At 38.0% G+C, this 19203-nt stretch overlaps 2 protein-coding genes across 3 annotated transcripts; one reads left to right on the forward strand and one right to left on the reverse strand.

The window, feature by feature from the left end:
* The first annotated feature begins 694 nt into the window (after positions 1 to 694).
* LOC137388948 (probable DNA repair protein RAD50) lies at positions 695 to 1375 on the forward strand. Its single transcript, XM_068075458.1, has one exon. It carries the CDS (start codon positions 695 to 697, stop codon positions 1373 to 1375), a length of 681 nt encoding a protein of 226 aa, XP_067931559.1.
* A 1921-nt stretch (positions 1376 to 3296) lies between these two features.
* On the reverse strand, positions 3297 to 17546 carry LOC137386028 (E3 ubiquitin-protein ligase CBL-like). 2 transcript variants are annotated; one of them, XM_068072680.1, is made up of 11 exons: positions 17112 to 17546; positions 16175 to 16731; positions 15745 to 15891; positions 15244 to 15375; positions 13986 to 14123; positions 11602 to 11821; positions 10381 to 10611; positions 6882 to 6991; positions 5103 to 5248; positions 4428 to 4518; positions 3297 to 3847 (listed from the first exon to the last, which is right to left on the reverse strand). In XM_068072680.1, exons 2-11 carry the CDS (start codon positions 16690 to 16692, stop codon positions 3649 to 3651), a joined length of 1932 nt encoding a protein of 643 aa, XP_067928781.1. In that variant the 5' UTR covers positions 16693 to 16731; positions 17112 to 17546; the 3' UTR covers positions 3297 to 3648. The 2 variants fall into 2 exon arrangements, with proteins under 2 accessions (XP_067928781.1, XP_067928782.1); XM_068072681.1 differs by lacking the exon at positions 17112 to 17546 and having other exon boundaries at positions 16175 to 16362; positions 16463 to 16570.
* Between the last annotated feature and the right edge of the window lie 1657 nt (positions 17547 to 19203).

The raw sequence follows: 19203 nt of genomic DNA on the forward strand, positions 1-19203 counted from the left end.
ATTGAGCGTGAGGGAACTGTTGGCAATAAGAAGCACATGATTATCAAAACAAAGGTGATATCATGTGCCAGTTGTAACTGCTGGTATCATGGCTTCTGTGAATGTCTAGAAAATGCTGACATCAAAAATTAGAATAATGAGGAGGGAGATAGTATTGTGGCAAATATGTTTAATAGGTGTCCAGTGACTCTACTACTGCAGGTTCCAAAGACAGTAGTACATGCAATAGCAAAGCTGAACAATTCAAACAGAAGATTGGTTAACTAAACCTATGCTGAGACAGCAAAAGCACCCTCAGAAAGAATTAAAAAACTGGAAAAATAAGGCTTATGTAAAACAGCGCTTGAAGAAACAACACAAAACCTTAAAAACGCAACTGTAAGTCAGTAAGTCAACAAAACCCATGACTGTGAATAAAAAAATGAGGCTGAAGCAAAAGAAATCAGTGCTATCTTATATGGAATAAAAAAAACAGAAAACGAAACCGCGATGCAGCAAATAAAAAGCCAACTGAGAAGTGAATTATTTATGCACTGTCACAAACCATCCAAAGCTTTAAGGCTAAGTCGGAGGCCCGTAAACAAACCCAGACCAGCCAAACTCACGATTTCTGATGAAGCAGCAAAATGGACATTCATCAAACGAGCTAATTGCAAAATAACCCAAAAACCTGGCTTATTCTGCCAAAATAGATATGTGTAAGGCGATGAGAGATACGAGTAAAGGGATGAGAGATACGAGTAAGGCGATGAGAGATACGAGTAAGGCGATGAGAGATACGAGTAAGGCGATGAGAGATACGAGTAAGGCGATGAGAGATACGAGTAAGGTGATAAGAGATACCAGTATGGCGATAAGAGATACGAGTAAGGCGATGAGAGATACGAGTAAGGTGATGAGAGATATGAGTAAGGCGATGAGAGATACGAGTAAGGTGATGAGAGATATGAGTAAGGTGATGAGAGATACGAGTAAGGCGATGAATGATACGAGTAAGGTGATGAGAGATATGAGTAAGGTGATGAGAGATACGAGTAAGGCGATGAGAGATATGAGTAAGGTGATGAGAGATATGAGTAAGGTGATGAGAGATACGAGTAAGGCGATGAGAGATACGAGTAAGGTGATGAGAGATATGAGTAAGGTGATGAGAGATACGAGTAAGGCGATGAGAGATACGAGTAAGGCGATGAGAGATACGAGTAAGGCGGTGAGAGATACGAGTAAGGCGGTGAGAGATATGAGTAAGGTGATGAGAGATATGAGTAAGGTGATGAGAGATACGAGTAAGGCAATAAGAGATCAGGAATTCAAGCGTCGTTCAAAATTCAAAAACCTGAAAGAAGAAAACAGTGGCACTCGGTACACAATCTGACATCTAAAAATTGAACAAAAAAAACAGTTGAGGGGAAATGGTTCATAGTGAACGCAGGCAAAGTTTTAATTCTAATTTGTACCAATGCGTCCGAGCCAGCTTTCAGTCCAGAATCGACCGTGTAGAAATCACAAGAAGGCTTGGTTATGCCTTTTAGTTTCATCCTCTTTACTTTATCTACTGAAACTTGCATTGACTAAAAGCTTACGTTTGTTGGTTGATTCACGCAGTGGGTATTTGATCTAACTTTGAAACATTGTTGGTCAAGTTTAGGGTTTGACTGCTTGTCATTGTCCAGCCATCTGGTCTTAGAGACACATTGCAGAGAACTGCTACCAAGTGAGTATTTGGAAAGGACCAGGAAATTCTCCTGAAGGCTATCACTTCCCTTTTATTTAATTAATTAATGTCGAAGGACGTGTTTATCTACTTAACCATTCGTGTAAGGCATCAATGTTTTGCTGGAATTTTCTTCCATTTTTCTATTGGCTAACTTCGGCGTCCTGAAGAGCGTCATCAGCATACAGACTGACCTGGTAATATAATTAATTTTAATTAACATAATTAAATATAATTATGTTAGAGCTCGGGGATGATCATTGATATATATCAGGAATAATACAGTGGGCTTTGAAACGAACCTTGTGGAACTACTGAAGGCAAACCAAAGTCTGATGAGAAGAGCTTTCTTTACAACACACTGGTGTCTGCTAATAAACCTTGAATCAGGTTAACAATGCCAAGACTCTACTCATCAACAAGAATTGTTGTATCAATAAGCAATGAAGCACTTTGTAAAAGTCTAATGCAACCAATCATTGGAGATCCACTGTCTATAGCTTTGGCAAGAGCTTATCGAATCTTTGTTGATAAGCTTAAAACACCTTGTCGAGCATTTTATTTATATAGTTTAAAGCTGCGCGTACGGCACATAAAAATAATATTTGTAGTATTAACACCATTCCACAGGCTTTAATCGATGCAATTTAGCAAAGTGTAAATTAGTGCAAACAAATAGTAAAAATATATCTCTTGGGTAGGTCAAGTTACGACTTTCAAACGATTTTCGACTAACGATGCTCATTCTGTTTCATGGTCTGCTTTGCTGTTCGGAGACTTAAAAATTGAGACCCTCTGAGAACAAATATGCAAATTTAAAGCTCCATATTGATTGAAAAGTCAATAGTTGCCACTTTTGGTAGAATTTCATTCATCAATGGGTGCCAAATCTTATCGACGTACTAATCAATTGTCACTTTTACATCATTTCATTGAACTACACAATATTCTACACAAACACGACTACACAAAATAAAACAGCCATCAGGTGACATGGAATCGACGGAAATCGTCTACTGTGAAACCTCTTCTGTGACTATAGCCGGTCCTAAATAATTTGGCTGGAAAGCACAAATAAGTCGCTTAATCAAGTTTATTTTATTTGTTAACAAAAGGTAGCCAACTGTAGTAACTTCTACTGACCCAATAAATGTACATCAGTTGATGAAACATGTTCTTCTTCAAGACATTAGTTTTGTTGGCTCGTAGATCGCAGTTGGTTCATTTAATGTTGGAATCTAACTCTAACCAGAACTCTTTGGGTTTACTTTAAATATTAATGAAAAGCTGAATACCTGCTAAAAAGCCTACAGAAAAGCCTTAAAAGTCAATTGCCGTCTTATGAAGAAAAAATGTACATAGCTTCAGACTAGGATGAAATAACGCGGGTTAAATAGTATTCTTTTTGCAAAGTTTCATGACTTGCAAAGAATCCATTTTGTGCAAAAGCTTCAAAAGAATATGCAACAACAGAACTCGGCTGTGGAAGAGAAAAAAAAGAATGAATTGATGTCATACTCGCAATATTTGACAAAAATTACGAGTAATATGACAAATAAACCAGCATGTAAAAACTTGTGCCTTCACAAAGGTGGTTTTGTTTGTTATTGAACAAAGAGTGAAACACAGACAGCAGGAACGATACTATACACTTTTACATACAAATTATCTGCACGAGAATGTGATTAAAATTTACAACAGCAAAATTGCCGGAGTTAACCATTGATTCCATTGTAAACACAAAAGTGCTCTGATGGTGCTTCTGTTTCCAATAATGCGACCTCTTTGAATCAGTGTAATAATAAACATCTAAAAATATAGAAGGTGAAGACAAAGGAGCTAAAAAAGCTGATACAGCGAGTGACAATGGAGGCTGGCAGTGGCATTCATTAACCTGAAAGCCCGAAAAATCAGCAAGAGGTGAAATATCGGTACTATTTCAAGGTGAAATGTTCCAGAATCTTTCGAGCCTTCTCTAAGTCATTGTTAACGATACTCAGGGCTTTCTTAACAGCGTCTAACATGAAACCATCTGCCAGAAGAATATCCACCTCACTCGAGTGCAACACATCTGCTGCCTGGCGCATTCCATGTCCTGCATGAGCGCTTGTGTTTCTGTCAAATGTGTTGTTCCTGAAACGTGTAAGCATATTAGCTATGCATCTATATTTAAACATATCAATGCAAATGTTGTGGCAATGCCGCTTATATGGGTTTGTCAATATTATGTTATGTAACTGGTGCCACAAAACTAATGGCAGTGATTCAATAGCTAAATGGAACTAGAATGAGCTGTCTTTATCATGTTTACACAATGCTTAATAACTAATGTAACTGAACAGTGTTTCAAGTGGTGGCCACGCAGTCTCGCATAAAAATGCCCAAATGTATGGGAAAAGGCCCCGCTGACAAGTTAGCGCCAGACTACTTTTGGCAAGTTTAGTAATACCAGCTCTGTATTTGTATTGGCCAGTGCATTTTGATTCTCCCCGCATATCAATTGCATACAAGCGCTCTATTAGCCTCCGCCTATTGTCTTCAGCGGGTGACAATGCTTACCGAACCTATGCCGATGACATCTCTATGTACATGTATCTCCAAAGAGAGAAAGTCAACATTTGCGCTACAATACCTCACACTCTATGCCACTCCACAAAACGTTTATTAAAGCACGCTAGAGCAAAATACATTTTAGCAGTCAACCAAAGTTTACCTGGAGTCATGAGCTTTGTGTCGGGATGTGGGAAGAGGAGGAGGAATGTCATCCGACATGTCGCTGGATTGGGAAAGTGCTGGTGTCAACCCTAAAACCGACATTTTCGTTAGCTATAGCAATCCAGACCAATACGGATTTAGATTTGTGATGCCTAAGGCCTGGTTCCCATATCGAATGCGAGACCCCGGCGATAATCTTGCGCAGCAAAACGCTTGCGACGCTAGCCGGCTTCTGTTCACATAAAGCTGCATACTAATAACCGCATAAAAAATGTTCGCTCGCCATGCCATTTTGATAGTGGTGACCGTCACCTGTACAGTGCATTTCGGTAAGGTGATGCCTGTGGCTCTTTGCAACATTTGAACAGCGTTGAACTCTTGCATTGCCACTGGCACCTACGAGCAGTCCTCGGCGTGTAGGTTCACATTTCACCGCTAATAGCCAGCGGTACTGTCGCCGGTGCTTTGCGGCGTATATGGGAACCAGGCTTAAGACCTGACAGCAAAATTTTTTGTCATTATTACATACTCAGAACAACACTTTGGCATGTTGAAGTGTGTGTAACTTCTGATAAATAAAAATGTTTAGCGCGATACACTCAATTAAATGTCAGAATTAGAGTAGATAAGCTCAGGTCAAGGAGAGTAGCAAGTGCCATAACATGCAGCCTACCGTCGCCAGAATGTGGAGACAAGAAGTTATGGTCACCCATATTACTGCTGCCATGTAACCCGTGTACTGCATGCGACCTGCTGCCATTTGTACCACTATTATGACAGTCGGGATTAGACAAGGATGTTGTTGTGGCAAATTGTTTTCTAAAAAGAAAGCAAGCAAAATAATATAGGTAAGCTAATGAGGCCAGGGTAGGACGCGATAGATAACAGGGACAGCCATTAATTAACTGGTTTAAGAGTTACAAAATAAAAATAAAAAACAACATGTAGCTTTTTCTAGAAACAAATATACAAGTCGGCTTAGCAACTAATATGACAACATCTTTAAGGAAAACAACAGACAGGAGAGCAGCAACGCAAGTAGCGAGTAAACACCAGGGCTGCGTGAGTGCTACATAAATGACTCACTAGGTAAACTGTTACGATGCGGCAGCACAGGCCGCTGCTCATCTTCGCTATCGCTGCTAAAATAGCCAACTCTGAGGTGAAAAAGTTACCAGGTGACGCTGTGAATAGTGAAAGCACGAAGATGTGATATGCATCTAAACTTAACTGATTATTTTGTACAGAGCATATTCGTAGTTTTAATACTGCTGAGTCAAACAAAACTGGACAGCAGCAAAACCTAAATGTGTTTATTATAGCTTCAAAAAATAAACTAGCCAAAGCCAGTAAGTTATCTGCGATCTCAAAACGTAACAACGCGTGTTACGACGGAAAGACCACATGATTACTATAAAAAAAAATTTTCTGATCAATTTGCATGTTTAGCTGAGCCAATTTTCTATTACCCTGTTCTTTGCATCTAAGAGAAATACACGTAAATAGTAATTGCTACAAAAACAATGCTCCATTTAACCCTCATTCCAACCTTTAGAGCCTTAAAAATACGCTAGCACATATCATGCAAATGTCCACCTTAGACCGCTTCCCCTCCATATTTGCGTGTCCCTCCACATTACCATCCTGCCATATTAGCATTATGCCATCATCTCATTGTTACTGGAATTCTAGGCGGCAGTCTGAGTTTTTTTCTCCACCATATAAACTGCTATTTGTGACAATGTGAAATCTGAGGCTGAACCGGATACAAACATTGCAGACGCGAATATGGCAGCCTTAGCAAATTACTCTGTTTTTATATCAGTTTGCAGCTAATATCACAACTTGCAGCTACATCCTGCACCTAACAAGACTTAGTTGCCATTAGAGTGCCGAGTAGAGAAGTTTAAAAAACAGTTCCTAGCCTGGCATGCTAGCCCTAATAACCTGATAAAGAATGGCAACAGTTATTCAAGAAGATTAAAATATACTGGATGGTTTCCTTCTTCACCCAACCATAATATCTAACTCTTAGAATAAGCTTAACACCAAAGAGGCCATACTGTATAACTTACGCAACACATGGACATTCTTGTCGATAATCACCTTAATCCAGGTCTATAACTACATAAATGATCATGAATGACACTCCTAGTGAGTCACAAATAATTAATTTTCCAACCAATGCTAGAGTATGCCACTATTTAGTAACAAGTCATGCTAGCAACATGGAGCAATTCATCCTATATTCCTATTCCCTTAAACTGTCAAAGTGTGAAATAAAAAAAATTACACACAAAGCCTATCGACAATAGCTGAGCGAGCAAATCCATCACAGCTTTACGAGTGTGTAGCAAATATTTATGACTAAACTGATGAAAAGTGAATGTCCTTTTTCCCAAACGCAATACCAGCTTTTTATGAATGAAAAACATGTAAGCTTTGGGTTTACCTGCCGAGTTTAGGTGAGCACATAGGGGAACGAGGAGGTATAGGAGGAGCTGCCCGAGGTATTCTGGGAGAGCCTCTAGGAGATAGCCCCGCCGCTCCACCTGGAATACTCTAAAATAGCAACAGATCTGTTGAACCTTTCTCGAGAAGACCCTTTGAACGCAGTCGAGAAAAGCTGACAATTTTGGTCAGCAGCGTTCTACATCATGAACATCAATACTATTGTAATTAATTTTAAAATCATGCACTAGCTCCAATTATCTATCAACTGCGTTGTGAACAGAATTCCCTCAAATAATCTTAACAAAGACAGAAGATTGAACAGCATGTAGCTTATCTCTATAATGAATGATGATAATTAGAGATAGTTGTTCTGAAATGAGCTTTTGACATATGGGCTAAACGCTGTACACAATGAAAACGGGTTGACCACAAAAACACGATAGCAGCTACAAGTGGGTGAAGGCAGGCTCTGAGACCGGTATTCTTGGTTACATATTAACAGCAGTAACTGTACAGTAACCTAGTTCACTGGCAACTAGAAAAAATGAGAACTAAATAGTCTTGACAATCGTCTACTGGAACAAGACCCAATGACTTGTATGACATCAAATTGTCGCAGGACTGCCTCACAATGACTAGTGCATAGCACGTTGATTAGTCTAACAGACGAACTGATTTTTATAATCGCTGTGTTTTAGTTTATCTCCATCATTTGTAAGGAATGACTGGATAAGTTGATTAGAACTTGCACCGTAAGATAGCAGCGGATGGTGAAATGAGGTAACGATAACCAAGATGTACTTGTGTGCTCTAGTTATTTACTTAGCAATTGTGTTAACTTTAGGCACATCTAAAGCTCAGATTAATGTACGGTTGTTAACTTGTTAACGAGTGAGTTTTAGCTAAGTACTAATGGAAAAGTTACTATTACCAAGAAAGTCTGTGAAAGCTAAAGGAATGGTAAAATATGGTTAAAAGAAAACCTCGTCTGATGTTCACGCGGTGTCCCTGCCTTTCTCTCATTTCAACCAAAACACTCCAAAACACATAACAATTAGCATGAGCATGCTGTATATCTGTAGTAATTTAGTAGACCAGCGTTTGATCAGTGGCACTAATTATCTCCTCAAGATTGAAAAGTAAAAAATACTATCACAAGCAGCTTAACCAACTGCATTATAAAAGGGTCCATAGAATCTCTTCTTCAAACATTTACACCCAATAGAATCATGACGAAGAGTTAGTAAAAGCGGGTGAACAGCATACGTGTGTATACAGGTCATGCTGGTCAAACTACCTCAATTACACCCTCCTCAGAGAGCACTATGGCTGGAATGTCCTAAAAGTAAATATTGAAGTGGTAAGGAAACTGAGGCTTGACCACGGCACCCGAGATACCCTAATGTGATCTATAGAACGAATAAAGCTGCATTAAATCAACAAGTTTTAAATGGCTACTAATAAAAGTATTCTTTATTAGCGAAATTTGCAGAAAAACTCTCCTATAAACGTATAAAACTTTATACAATGATTATGCAAAAGGATGCTTGCAATGACACTAATCAAGTAATAACGAAAAAGCAGTGAAACTTCTCTCTTCGATAGCGATTTTACAAGATAAGTTACCAACACGAGGTTAGCTTTTTATTACTCGCTATTAAAGTGAATATCATAGAAAAACGTGAAACAAATCATTTGTAGCGTTTCTTATTGTTCTTATTTTACTCAAATGGGTAAATTTCAACTTGTGTCCCTCGAACAGCCATATTTTAAAGGTACATTAAAGAGATATTCGTTCTAAACTAGAACATGTATATCGATCTAGTAGAATTTACAAATTTTTCAATTGTTAGGCATAAAAACATTTATTTTTTGCATTCTAAAATAGTAGAAATGTGTCAGCGCAATGAATTTAAATATTTTTGCAGTGCGCTCCACTCGCAGTGCGCTCCACTCGCAGTGCGCTCCACTTGGAGTGCGCTCCACTCGCAGTGCGCTCCACTCGCAGTGCGCTCCACTCGCAGTGCGCTCCACTTGGAGTGCGCTCCACTCGCAGTGCGCTCCACTCGCAGTGCGCTCCACTCGCAGTGCGCTCCACTCGCAGTGCGCTCCACTCGCAGTGCGCTCCACTCGCAGTGCGCTCCACTCGCAGTGCGCTCCACTCGCAGTGCGCTCCACTTGCAACCGAGTACAAGCATAGAGCACAGCGCAGTAGCCACAAGCAAAAGTACATGATGATATATGATATGCATGGTGGTGCAACTTTTTATGCGCGTGTACACCAAATGGTTACAACTTATGCTTCTTTTCTGCACTTGATTAGTGTCATTGCAAGCCTCCTTTTGCATAATCATTGTATAAAGTTTTATTATATTTATAAAGTTTGTATATTATGAATAAATTACTGGTAATAGAGGCAAAGTTTTCTAAACCGTAATTGGTTTGCCATATGTGAGACTTTAGAAGAATTACGCATCCTTCAAGAAATAATGTTAAAAACTCTATATCCAGTAATGACTTATGTGAAACCAATTATAGATTAGCCTTTTGTGTGATAATAACACGCTGAATACTACGTATTTTAATTGCTGAATACAACGACATACTCAATATATGCATATCAAGTATAAAAATTAGGCCGTTTTCCTCTTTTCCATGCAGCTAAAATGGGAGATTTTTCGAGCGCCGTTTTTGTAATATTTAAATAAGTTTAATAAAGTTGAAACTAATATTAAATTTAACTAATACTAAATATGGCTGGTTTTCGAGCTGTTGCCAAAAACAACATAAATCCCATAACGATCTTCTATCTAGAGAGCTAAAAGAAATGACAACGCATCCATAATTACATCAGTGACAAAACTTGTTATCATGACAAATATCCTGAACGAGAGTTCTTGGAACACTTTGGACAACTGAACATGATGTACCAATGATCATGTTCATCAATGACCCACAACATTAAATCGTATAGTTAGCCGAGTAGATGGCTGGCCAGATAACTACGATGACAAGACTTCACAGTTGTCACTGCTTACGCACAAATGAACTTAATAATTATATATTGTTTCACGGGGCAAATCCTTATTGATTAAAGTAAAGCAAAGTTGTCTGCCCATGACCATTTTTATACATGCATAAACTTTGCTGCCGTCACATAGATAGAGCTTCGTCTATTGGCAAAATGTTTTTGTGACAAATCTCAGTTCTAAACGCAATGATTTTATATTGACTAGATTAACTCTTTCACTGCTGTAGATGCTCTATGGTCGACTGCCGTAGATGCTCTATGGTCGACTGCCGTAGATGCTCTATGGTCGACTGCCGTAGACGCTCTATGGTCGACTGCTGTAGATGCTCTATGGTCGACTACCGTAGACGCTCTATGGTCGACTGCTGTAGATGCTCTATGGTCGACTGCCGTAGACGCATTTTTGCAAAGGATTAACAACAACTTAAACCTTAGAAGAAGACTGAGACAGAAACGCGAGACTCACTTCGGAGGAGGAATGCTCTGAGCTAGAATTCTGCTCCAGATCATAAGGGGCTAAGTCTCCCATATCGCCGATACCCTCAAAAATTTCACTCGAGGCTGATATGCTGCCAAAATGTTTTCTGGCTTCCTCATGAGGTTTTGGGTCAGCAGCGGGGTCAAAGGGATAGATCTTTACACCCGAAGTACCTTTGATTTCTGTTCGGCAAAATGGACAATTTAGGCCATCCATTTCCTATAAAAGTTAGTAAACAGCCAAGAAATAACAAGACAAACTGATGCAATGTAACCTAACATCATAACAGAGATAATAGATGTGCAACCAGTAATACCAAAAAATATTATATAATATTCAATCCTGGTTCCATTGAACGCCAATTCATTTTTTTACCACACAAAACAGATTCATGCTATTAAAAGCAGGTGCCTATAAAATTACGTGAAATTTGTCATTAATTAAATTCGAACTACATGTATAAGTTTGCAACACTGCATTAACTACGTAAACAGATTATTTCAGGCATCCGCTCAACAAGGATGTAGTGATTCATGGTCCACAATCCATCCAACAAAAGGTCATGTATTACGTTTAAATAAGGCGTTAGCTAGAACTATAATCATTCCTATACAGATGGAACAAGGAAGTGAAAGCTTTTCGCGTCACCACATAAAAACACTGTGATTTGCAACATTGGCAGGCAACTGGAAAGTTTGCTACTAGCCTAATAATATGCACGTATGAAGATTTATCACTATCCAACAGGCTTTACATCTAACTTGGTTAAGTGAAATACTTTTAACCGGTAAGAATCACATATAACTTCATCATTAATAATTCTAATCTTGTTAAATGTTTTATTTCTGTCTATGATAAATATAGACACGCCTGTAGCAACGGGAACAGCTAGTTGGAAATTTGTTGTTTGAATTTCAAGTATTTGACTAAAATTATCATCTTGCATAAATTTTTTTACTTTTAAATAATATTTAACGAACCATATATCCAGATTAGCAAGACTATTATTAAATGGAAAGAAATATAGTTTTATCTGCACCAAGGTCCACATGAGATATGAAGCTCAGATATTCGTTAAAAACATACCATATGCCACACATTCCACTCGATGCCACTACAATCGAGTAATTAATGTGGGTAGAACCAATAAGTTACTCACAGGCTGTATGTTGATCGATAGTTAGCAAACAAGACTGGTATAAATCTTACATTCCAAGAATTGAGACAGGGAGAGCAGAGAAGATGGCCGCATGGCTCCAACTTTATATCCTTGTTGTTTTCTGCACAAATCTTGCACAACTCAAATGTTGTGTTCATCTCGCAATAAAGGTCATACTGCTCTTCTGTAACCTGAATCAGACCCTCCGACGTATCCTCGAGCAAGGATGTAAGGTCTGGGTTCTCTCCACCACCATTAGGAAACAAGTAACTGTAATGAAGTTGTCTTATTTCACCTATGTAAATGGCAGCGAACACAGCGAGTCTTTACCATAATAAAATCTGTGTCCAATCAAAGCTACGGTTGGAAGTCGAGGAAAAAAAGAATGCATCATACGGGATTTGAACCCACAGCATTGGCATCAATGACCACAATGCTACCACCTATGCCCATCATTCATCTTTGGAGATTTTAGAATTATTGTGCATGTAGATGGAGTTATGCTCTATTCTTTATTAGCACACCTGACAATCTGTCAAGATGCTCGAGACCGCCAGGGTACTAGTATATATAAATCTACAACCCAATTTTATACCATTATAAAGACCTGAGTGACACCACTACAGCTCTAATCCAACAGTGGCCAACCCAATAGAGTCGAATGCCAACCAACACGAGAGATAGATGAAACAACCAACCGATAGTACTATTAAACTGTGTGAATGGATGTGGACACGCAGTGTCCTAGCCATATCTTCCATCAAATAAAAGCCTTCCAAAAAAAACATTTGAGCAAGGGGTATATATATATATATACCTTCTGCTACAAAACCTTGTTTCGACGAACCAATATAGATATTCAGCAAAACGTTGGCGTCAGTAATAATGAATAAAGGCGCAACAAATGATTATGAGACACACTCATCACAAAGCACATGTATGTTTAAAATAGCTTTGCATTACTTTAAACATTAAGGAATGTTAAGAAATTGTCGTTTTATAAAATGTTGTTTTAAGAAATGAGTAATCAGGCTACAAAGCTCTTTCTTTAAATTCGCGCAAGAAGCTACGCAGTTGGTATGACTGCACGCAGTTCTAAGTTTACATAAGAAGCTACGCAGTTGGTATGACTGCACACTATTCTAAGCTTACATAAGAAGCTACGCAGTTGGTATGACTGCACGCTATTCTAAGTTTCCATAAGAAACTATGCAGTTGGTATGACTGCATGCTTTTCTAAGTTTCCATAAGAAGCTACGCAGTTGGTATGACTGCACGCTATTCTAAGCTTCCATAAGAAGCTATGCAGTTGGCATGACTGCACGCTATTCTAAGTTTCCATAAGAAGCTATGCAGTTGGTATGACTGCACACTATTCTAAGTTTCCATAAGAAGCTACGCAGTTGGTATGACTGCACGCTATTCTAAGTTTCCATAAGAAGCTATGCAGTTGGTATGACTGCACACTATTCTAAGCTTTCATAAGAAGCTACGCAGTTGGTATGACTGCACGCTATTCTAAGTTTCCATAAGAAGCTATGCAGTTGGTATGACTGCACGCTATTCTAAGTTTCCATAAGAAGCTACGCAGTTAGTATGACTGCACGCTATTCTAAGCTTACATAAGAAGCTACGCAGTTGGTATGACTGCACGCTATTCTAAGTTTCCATAAGAAGCTATGCAGTTGGTATGACTGCGCGCTATTCTAAGTTTCCATAAGAAGCTACGCAGTTGGTATGACTGCACGCTATTCTAAGTTTCCATAAGAAGCTATGCAGTTGGCATGACTGCACGCTATTCTAAGTTTCCATAAGAAGCTACGCAGTTAGTATGACTGCACGCTATTCTAAGCTTACATAAGAAGCTACGCAGTTGGTATGACTGCACGCTATTCTAAGTTTTCATAAGAAGCTATGCAGTTGGTATGACTGCGCGCTATTCTAAGTTTCCATAAGAAGCTACGCAGTTGGTATGACTGCACGCTATTCTAAGTTCCCATAAGAAGCTATGCAGTTGGTATGACTGCACACTATTCTAAGCTTTCATAAGAAGCTACGCAGTTGGTATGACTGCACGCTATTCTAAGTTTCCATAAGAAGCTATGCAGTTGGTATGACTGCACGCTATTTTAAGCTTCCATAAGAAACTACGCAGTTGGTATGACTGCACGCTATTCTAAGTTTCCATAAGAAGCTATGCAGTTGGTATGACTGCACACTATTCTAAGCTTACATAAGAAGCTACGCTGTTGGTATGACTGCACACTATTCTAAGTTTCCATAAAAAATGATTAGCGATAAAAACGCGTCAACAGAGTTATTCTCTGTTGACAACTGTTATTCTTATAGTCACCATACACTCACCAGCGCTCACAACCGATGAGATGAGGCTATCCTGATACATTCTGAGCTAGTTAGTATTAGGCATACTTACAATCCTTCCCTCTGCCCGTCAAGTAAAGCCTGGGCAAGAGACTTGTTCTGAGGTATAGTCTGTAAGATTTGCTTGTCATGTGTCACATAGCCTATAGCCCATTGTCCTAGCTTTGTGCAACTCAGACGAAACACGTAACTACAATCACATTCGTAGACTAACGCAAACAATTTTACAAAAAATCGTTATAATACCCTCAGACTTGAAAGCGTAGTAAATAGAAAAGCATAAAAATTGAAAAACTGGCGAGCAAATGTTTAATAGATCTGGGCAAATATTGAAATACTAAAAATTAAAAGCAACATAGTGATATTATTTTGAAAGAAAATTGTGCATGCTTATCATTACCAACTACTGCCCAGATTTGAAAAAACAAACCTAGCCGCCAGATATCAGACAGACATGTTGGCTCAGTGACCTTCAATAGACTAAGGTTATTGAATCAATAGATGACTGTTAGAAAGATTCAGTCTGATAAACTCATACAGTATTTGAAGAAGATCCATGTATAAACTTACTGTCAAATTAGGAGCCTCTTCAATTTACAGTTACTAGTAAAAACATGGTCAGTAAACTGATCGGAGACATTTGTGAGTCTTGTAACGGTCAGTATTATTATACACTGATCAATATAATAATATTTATACAATATATAATAAAATTAAATAGTAAATACTAATCATTACATTCCAATACAAAATAATTGCCATGATACATAAATTTATTGTAAAACAAGCAGTAAACCAGAAATTTCTTTCATTATAAATCAGATAGCAAACAGGTAGATGCTTAACATGCTGGTTCTCAGGAAGCAGGCAGATTTTTGAAACCAACTATTTAAGCGACCTGGTGAAAGGCACAGAGCATATGTTAGCATAAAGTTTGAATGAAATCAGCCAAAAATGTGGAAACGTATTTCGTTTACGGTGTACACAGATGAGCGGACACACACGCAATGACAAAGTGTGATTTATTAATACATGTAGATAAGCCTCAGAAATAACTTGCAGATGACACTGTAAAATGAGACCAACCCATAGAGCTCGATGAAACTCATACTGTTGATGATTCAACGTAGATGCAAGTGCAATAACAAATCGTCTGTCGAAGAACCTTACAAGTTATAATTCACTAAGGAGATTCAATATTCACATAATGTCATCACACACCCAAAACAACCACTGTGTGGAACATAATAGCGAAAATCTGCCAAAATAGCAGTGAGCCACACAAGCATACGTGTAGACTCAATGCTCACCTGCCAGGGGTGTCAATGTACTGAGTCAATTTGGCCCTGACCTCGTCATATGTAAGGAATGCGGCGTATCCCGGGTGCGCTACAGACAAGGCACTCCAGTTCACCAGTAGGTTATTCCAAGGTTGGAACAACCTACAACGGCCAAACAGATCAATCTAAGGAAGAGGAACTTAGTACCCATCACAATATACAAAAAGTGGTGAAGTAATAAACTCGAAATGATGATTAAGCAGTAAGTCACTGATATACATAACATAACAGAGAAGATACACTAAGATATATACACAACATAACAGAGAAGATACACTAAGATATACACAACATAACAGAGAAGATACACTAAGATATACACAACATAACAGAGAAGATACACTAAGATATACACAACATAACAGAGAAGATACACTAAGATATACACAACATAACAGAAAAGATACACTAAAATATACTAACAACAAGCAATAAGCATGATGCATATCAGTGACACAAAGTACAACTCACCTAGTGAAAACATCGAACTCAAAGCAGGAAATGTAATCGTTGCAAGTCAAGTCTATTGTCGTTTTCAATGCCATCGCCTCCACTTGAGTTGAAATCTTGTGTACCTCTGCAATACTCATCCTGAACTCTCTCCAAGAGGCAATTTGTCTGAATCAAATGATTCATGTATATCAATAGCTATATACAATATATTTCACTATAATAGCTATGTAATAACTATTTAATATGTATATCACTATAATAAATGATAACTATATATAATATATATGACTATAACATTTAATAGCTACCTATATATAATGTATAAATAACTATAACATATAATAACTATATATAATAATTATATATAGTATAATATAACCAAGTAACACGTAATTCAAATAATATCAATAACAATTAGCAGTAATAATTAAATATGTGCATAACTAACCTGCAAGGGAATGTCTTCTTCCACCAATCGCTTGCATCTGACTTTGTAATGCGAAATGTTTCACCACAATAAGTCCCAGAGGGAAATAACGCTTTCAGTTCTGACAACATGTGAGAGAAAACAAGCGATAGTTTCGTGAGGTTACGCCGGCAACTTGAGTTCTCTTCAAAAATCCTTTCTTTGCCCTCCTTAAATAGTTTAATCGCATTCTTGCACTTGGCTATTAAATTTTCAATAAATATTCGAAAGTATTCACAGTCATTGAGGAAAACAACATTGTCTTCATACTTGCTGTAGACGAGTTTTAGATGCTGGTAGGTATCAGGTAAGATATCCAAAATAAATGGTGGACTGTTTTTCAAATTCATCTTTTGGTGTTGACACAGCTTTACGACCTTGTCCATTAGTCTCCACGATTTCTCCATTAGTTTTTTATCCACTATTATTTTTTGTGGTGCCATGCCACCTTGTCCAATTGATTTAATCAAACCACCAAAATTAAATCCTTTGGCAGCCATTTCAATGAAATTATTCAGCAAATGTCAAAATGTCAACATCTACAACACAAGACGCATTCGCGGTGACATACAGAAGGTTCATGAATCAGCCAACAAATAATTGCAGCGGTTCATATAGCAAATGTATAATAAACCAATTATAGAAAAATGAAAAATCCTTCAAAAAGAAAAAAAACTAGATTATTTAGAAACTACTGAAAATCTTAACATTGTTCAATATTATTACACTACAATCAATCAGAATGATGGTTATTTTTCAGGGCTGGCAGCAGAAAAGCGGCAGACACGACAGAAGAAATAGTTTTGGCACGTCACACATTTTCTCACAGAGACTTCACTACGATTACCTTAAATTTAGTGCGTTTACAACATGAACATATTTTTAAAACGATAATTGCTCAAAACGTACACATATTTACCTGCATACACCAGGCTCTCAAAGAATATTGTGAAGGCGGCAGTACTCAACTTTTTGCTAACGTAGGATAAGCGAAGTAAAGCTGTTCTGGAGTATATTGCTAAAAAAAATCTAGAAATCAAATACTAACTGGGTATTATTACGGTAATCAATAACGAAACTTCAAACACAAAACATTAATGAATAATTATAGTTAAATAAACCTTGAACTCATGTAGGAACCGGAACTACCTTTTGGTATAGCAGATACTTCCGGTTAGCCTTCGCTCTTCAGGTTGATTGAAATTTAATCCACTAATAAACAACAGAATCACGTCTGTGCTCTGCTCGCAAGGACAATTTGACACCCGAAATTACTGTACTAATAAAAAACTTGATAAACCGTATTATATGTGGATGTAACATATTTGTATTGCACTTGTGACAATTTTAAACGCTAATGTAAGTATAATATCTAAGATAAAAGTAACATCTTACAAATTGACCTTACTAAACTTGAGCTTTTGGCCAAAACAGCAACTATCTTTTAATGCTAAAAAGTGCTCAGTACTCTCAGTCGGGGAAATTGACTCACAAAAAAGGTCTTTTCTTAGTAGAGAGCAGCTCCAGAATGTTAATTCCCATTATTACTTAAGGTATTGAGTTGATTAATGATCTAAAATGGGAATAACATAAAAATAATGTTGCTTCCACAGCTTCCAGACTTCTTGGAATGCTTAAAAAATTTCTAAAAGATGCAGATACTAAAACTATAAAAGTGGCTCACGAGACCCTTGCTGGACCAATTCTTGAATACGGGTGTCAGGTTTGGGCTCCATACCTGACAAATAACATAAGAAAATTAGGAAAAATTCAAAATAGATCTCTTCGTTTTATTTTTTGTTTGACAAATACAAATAGTTTTACTAAGCTGTGAGCTGACACCAACTTTCCTTTATTGTCGAAAAGAAGACAAGATAAAAGGTTAAATGTTTTTGTAAAGGTGAGTGTGCTATACTTGGGTAGTGAGTAGTAGTATAGTAGTGGAGCAATAGCGTTGGTCAACGCCCGTCCTTCTTGGTCGCTGGCAGATCAGAGAGCGCAAGCTTGAGCGTCTTGACTTTTCGTGTTGTCTCCTGCGTCACACTTCCAGGACTTCCACACCTCCCCCTTAAGGTCTCCTCCCATCCAATGTTAGCAAAGGTGCAACCACACATAAAACAGACAATCCAAACATGGGTGAAGTATCACGGGTTGAGTAATGCATGAACTTACACTGTTAGTATTAATATTAGTAGCATAATTTATTACCTATGTCACTCTCAGGGACTTACAATACAAGCGGTCTCTTCTGGGACACTTAACTAATTACACTGTTGTATCAGCAATATAATTAAAATCTACTAGAGATCACTCCATTTGGCATTATTCAGTTCTACGGCTTCCCTAAGCTCCCTCACTCACTTCCTCACCACATCTTGGGTTGTGTGAAGGCCATCTTTCCAAAACGCAAGTCGAAAGCAATAATAGCCTCCATTTCTCTTAAAAATGGTACGGTGCAGGAATGGTGTGCACAATCCATTGGAATCATTAAATGCCGTGATATGTTTATTTTCCTCCACCGCCATGCCCCTTATCAAACGATAATTTTCGGTGTATTCAGCTGTTAAAATCTGACGAAAAGAAGACAAGATAAAAGGTTAAATCTTTTTGTAAAGGTGAGTGTGCTATACTTGGGTAGTGAGTAGTAGTATAGCAGAGTGGAGCCATAGCGTTGGTCAACGCCCGTCTTTCTTGGTCGCTGGCAGATCAGAGAGCGCAAGCTTGAGCGTCTTGACTTATCGTGTTATCTCTTGCGTCACACTTCCGGGACTCCCACAGTGAAAGTAAGCAATGTCATAGAAGACTTATTTGATATTTTAAAAAAACACCTACACAATACAAAACAAAAAAGACTTGTTTGTGCCAGCTATGAAAACCACTGCATTATTCAACTCTTTCTGGCCAAGAACAACCAGAGACATGCGCTACAAACCATGTAGAGTTGTAGATGAGTGAAGTACTTGCAGGTGTATTTTATTTATTTTCTGCACCGTCTTACTTTTAATCTAAAC

This window comes from Watersipora subatra, chromosome 1, assembly GCF_963576615.1.
Source record: "Watersipora subatra chromosome 1, tzWatSuba1.1, whole genome shotgun sequence".
NCBI classification, from domain to species: domain Eukaryota; kingdom Metazoa; phylum Bryozoa; class Gymnolaemata; order Cheilostomatida; family Watersiporidae; genus Watersipora; species Watersipora subatra.

What these genes read in the sequence shown, in the direction of transcription:
- LOC137388948 (XM_068075458.1), top strand. Translation starts at nt 695, where the DNA reads ATGTGTAAGGCGATGAGAGATACGAGTAAAGGGATGAGAGATACGAGT.
- LOC137386028 (XM_068072680.1), bottom strand. Translation starts at nt 16,692, where the DNA reads ATGGCTGCCAAAGGATTTAATTTTGGTGGTTTGATTAAATCAATTGGA. An exon ending in GAGTTCGATGTTTTCACTAG is followed by an intron (nt 15,376 to 15,744) that starts GTGAGTTGTACT and finishes TGGCCGTTGTAG; the next exon opens with GTTGTTCCAACCTTGGAATA. An exon ending in TGCTCACCTAAACTCGGCAG is followed by an intron (nt 5,249 to 6,881) that starts GTAAACCCAAAG and finishes CTTTCTTTTTAG; the next exon opens with AAAACAATTTGCCACAACAA.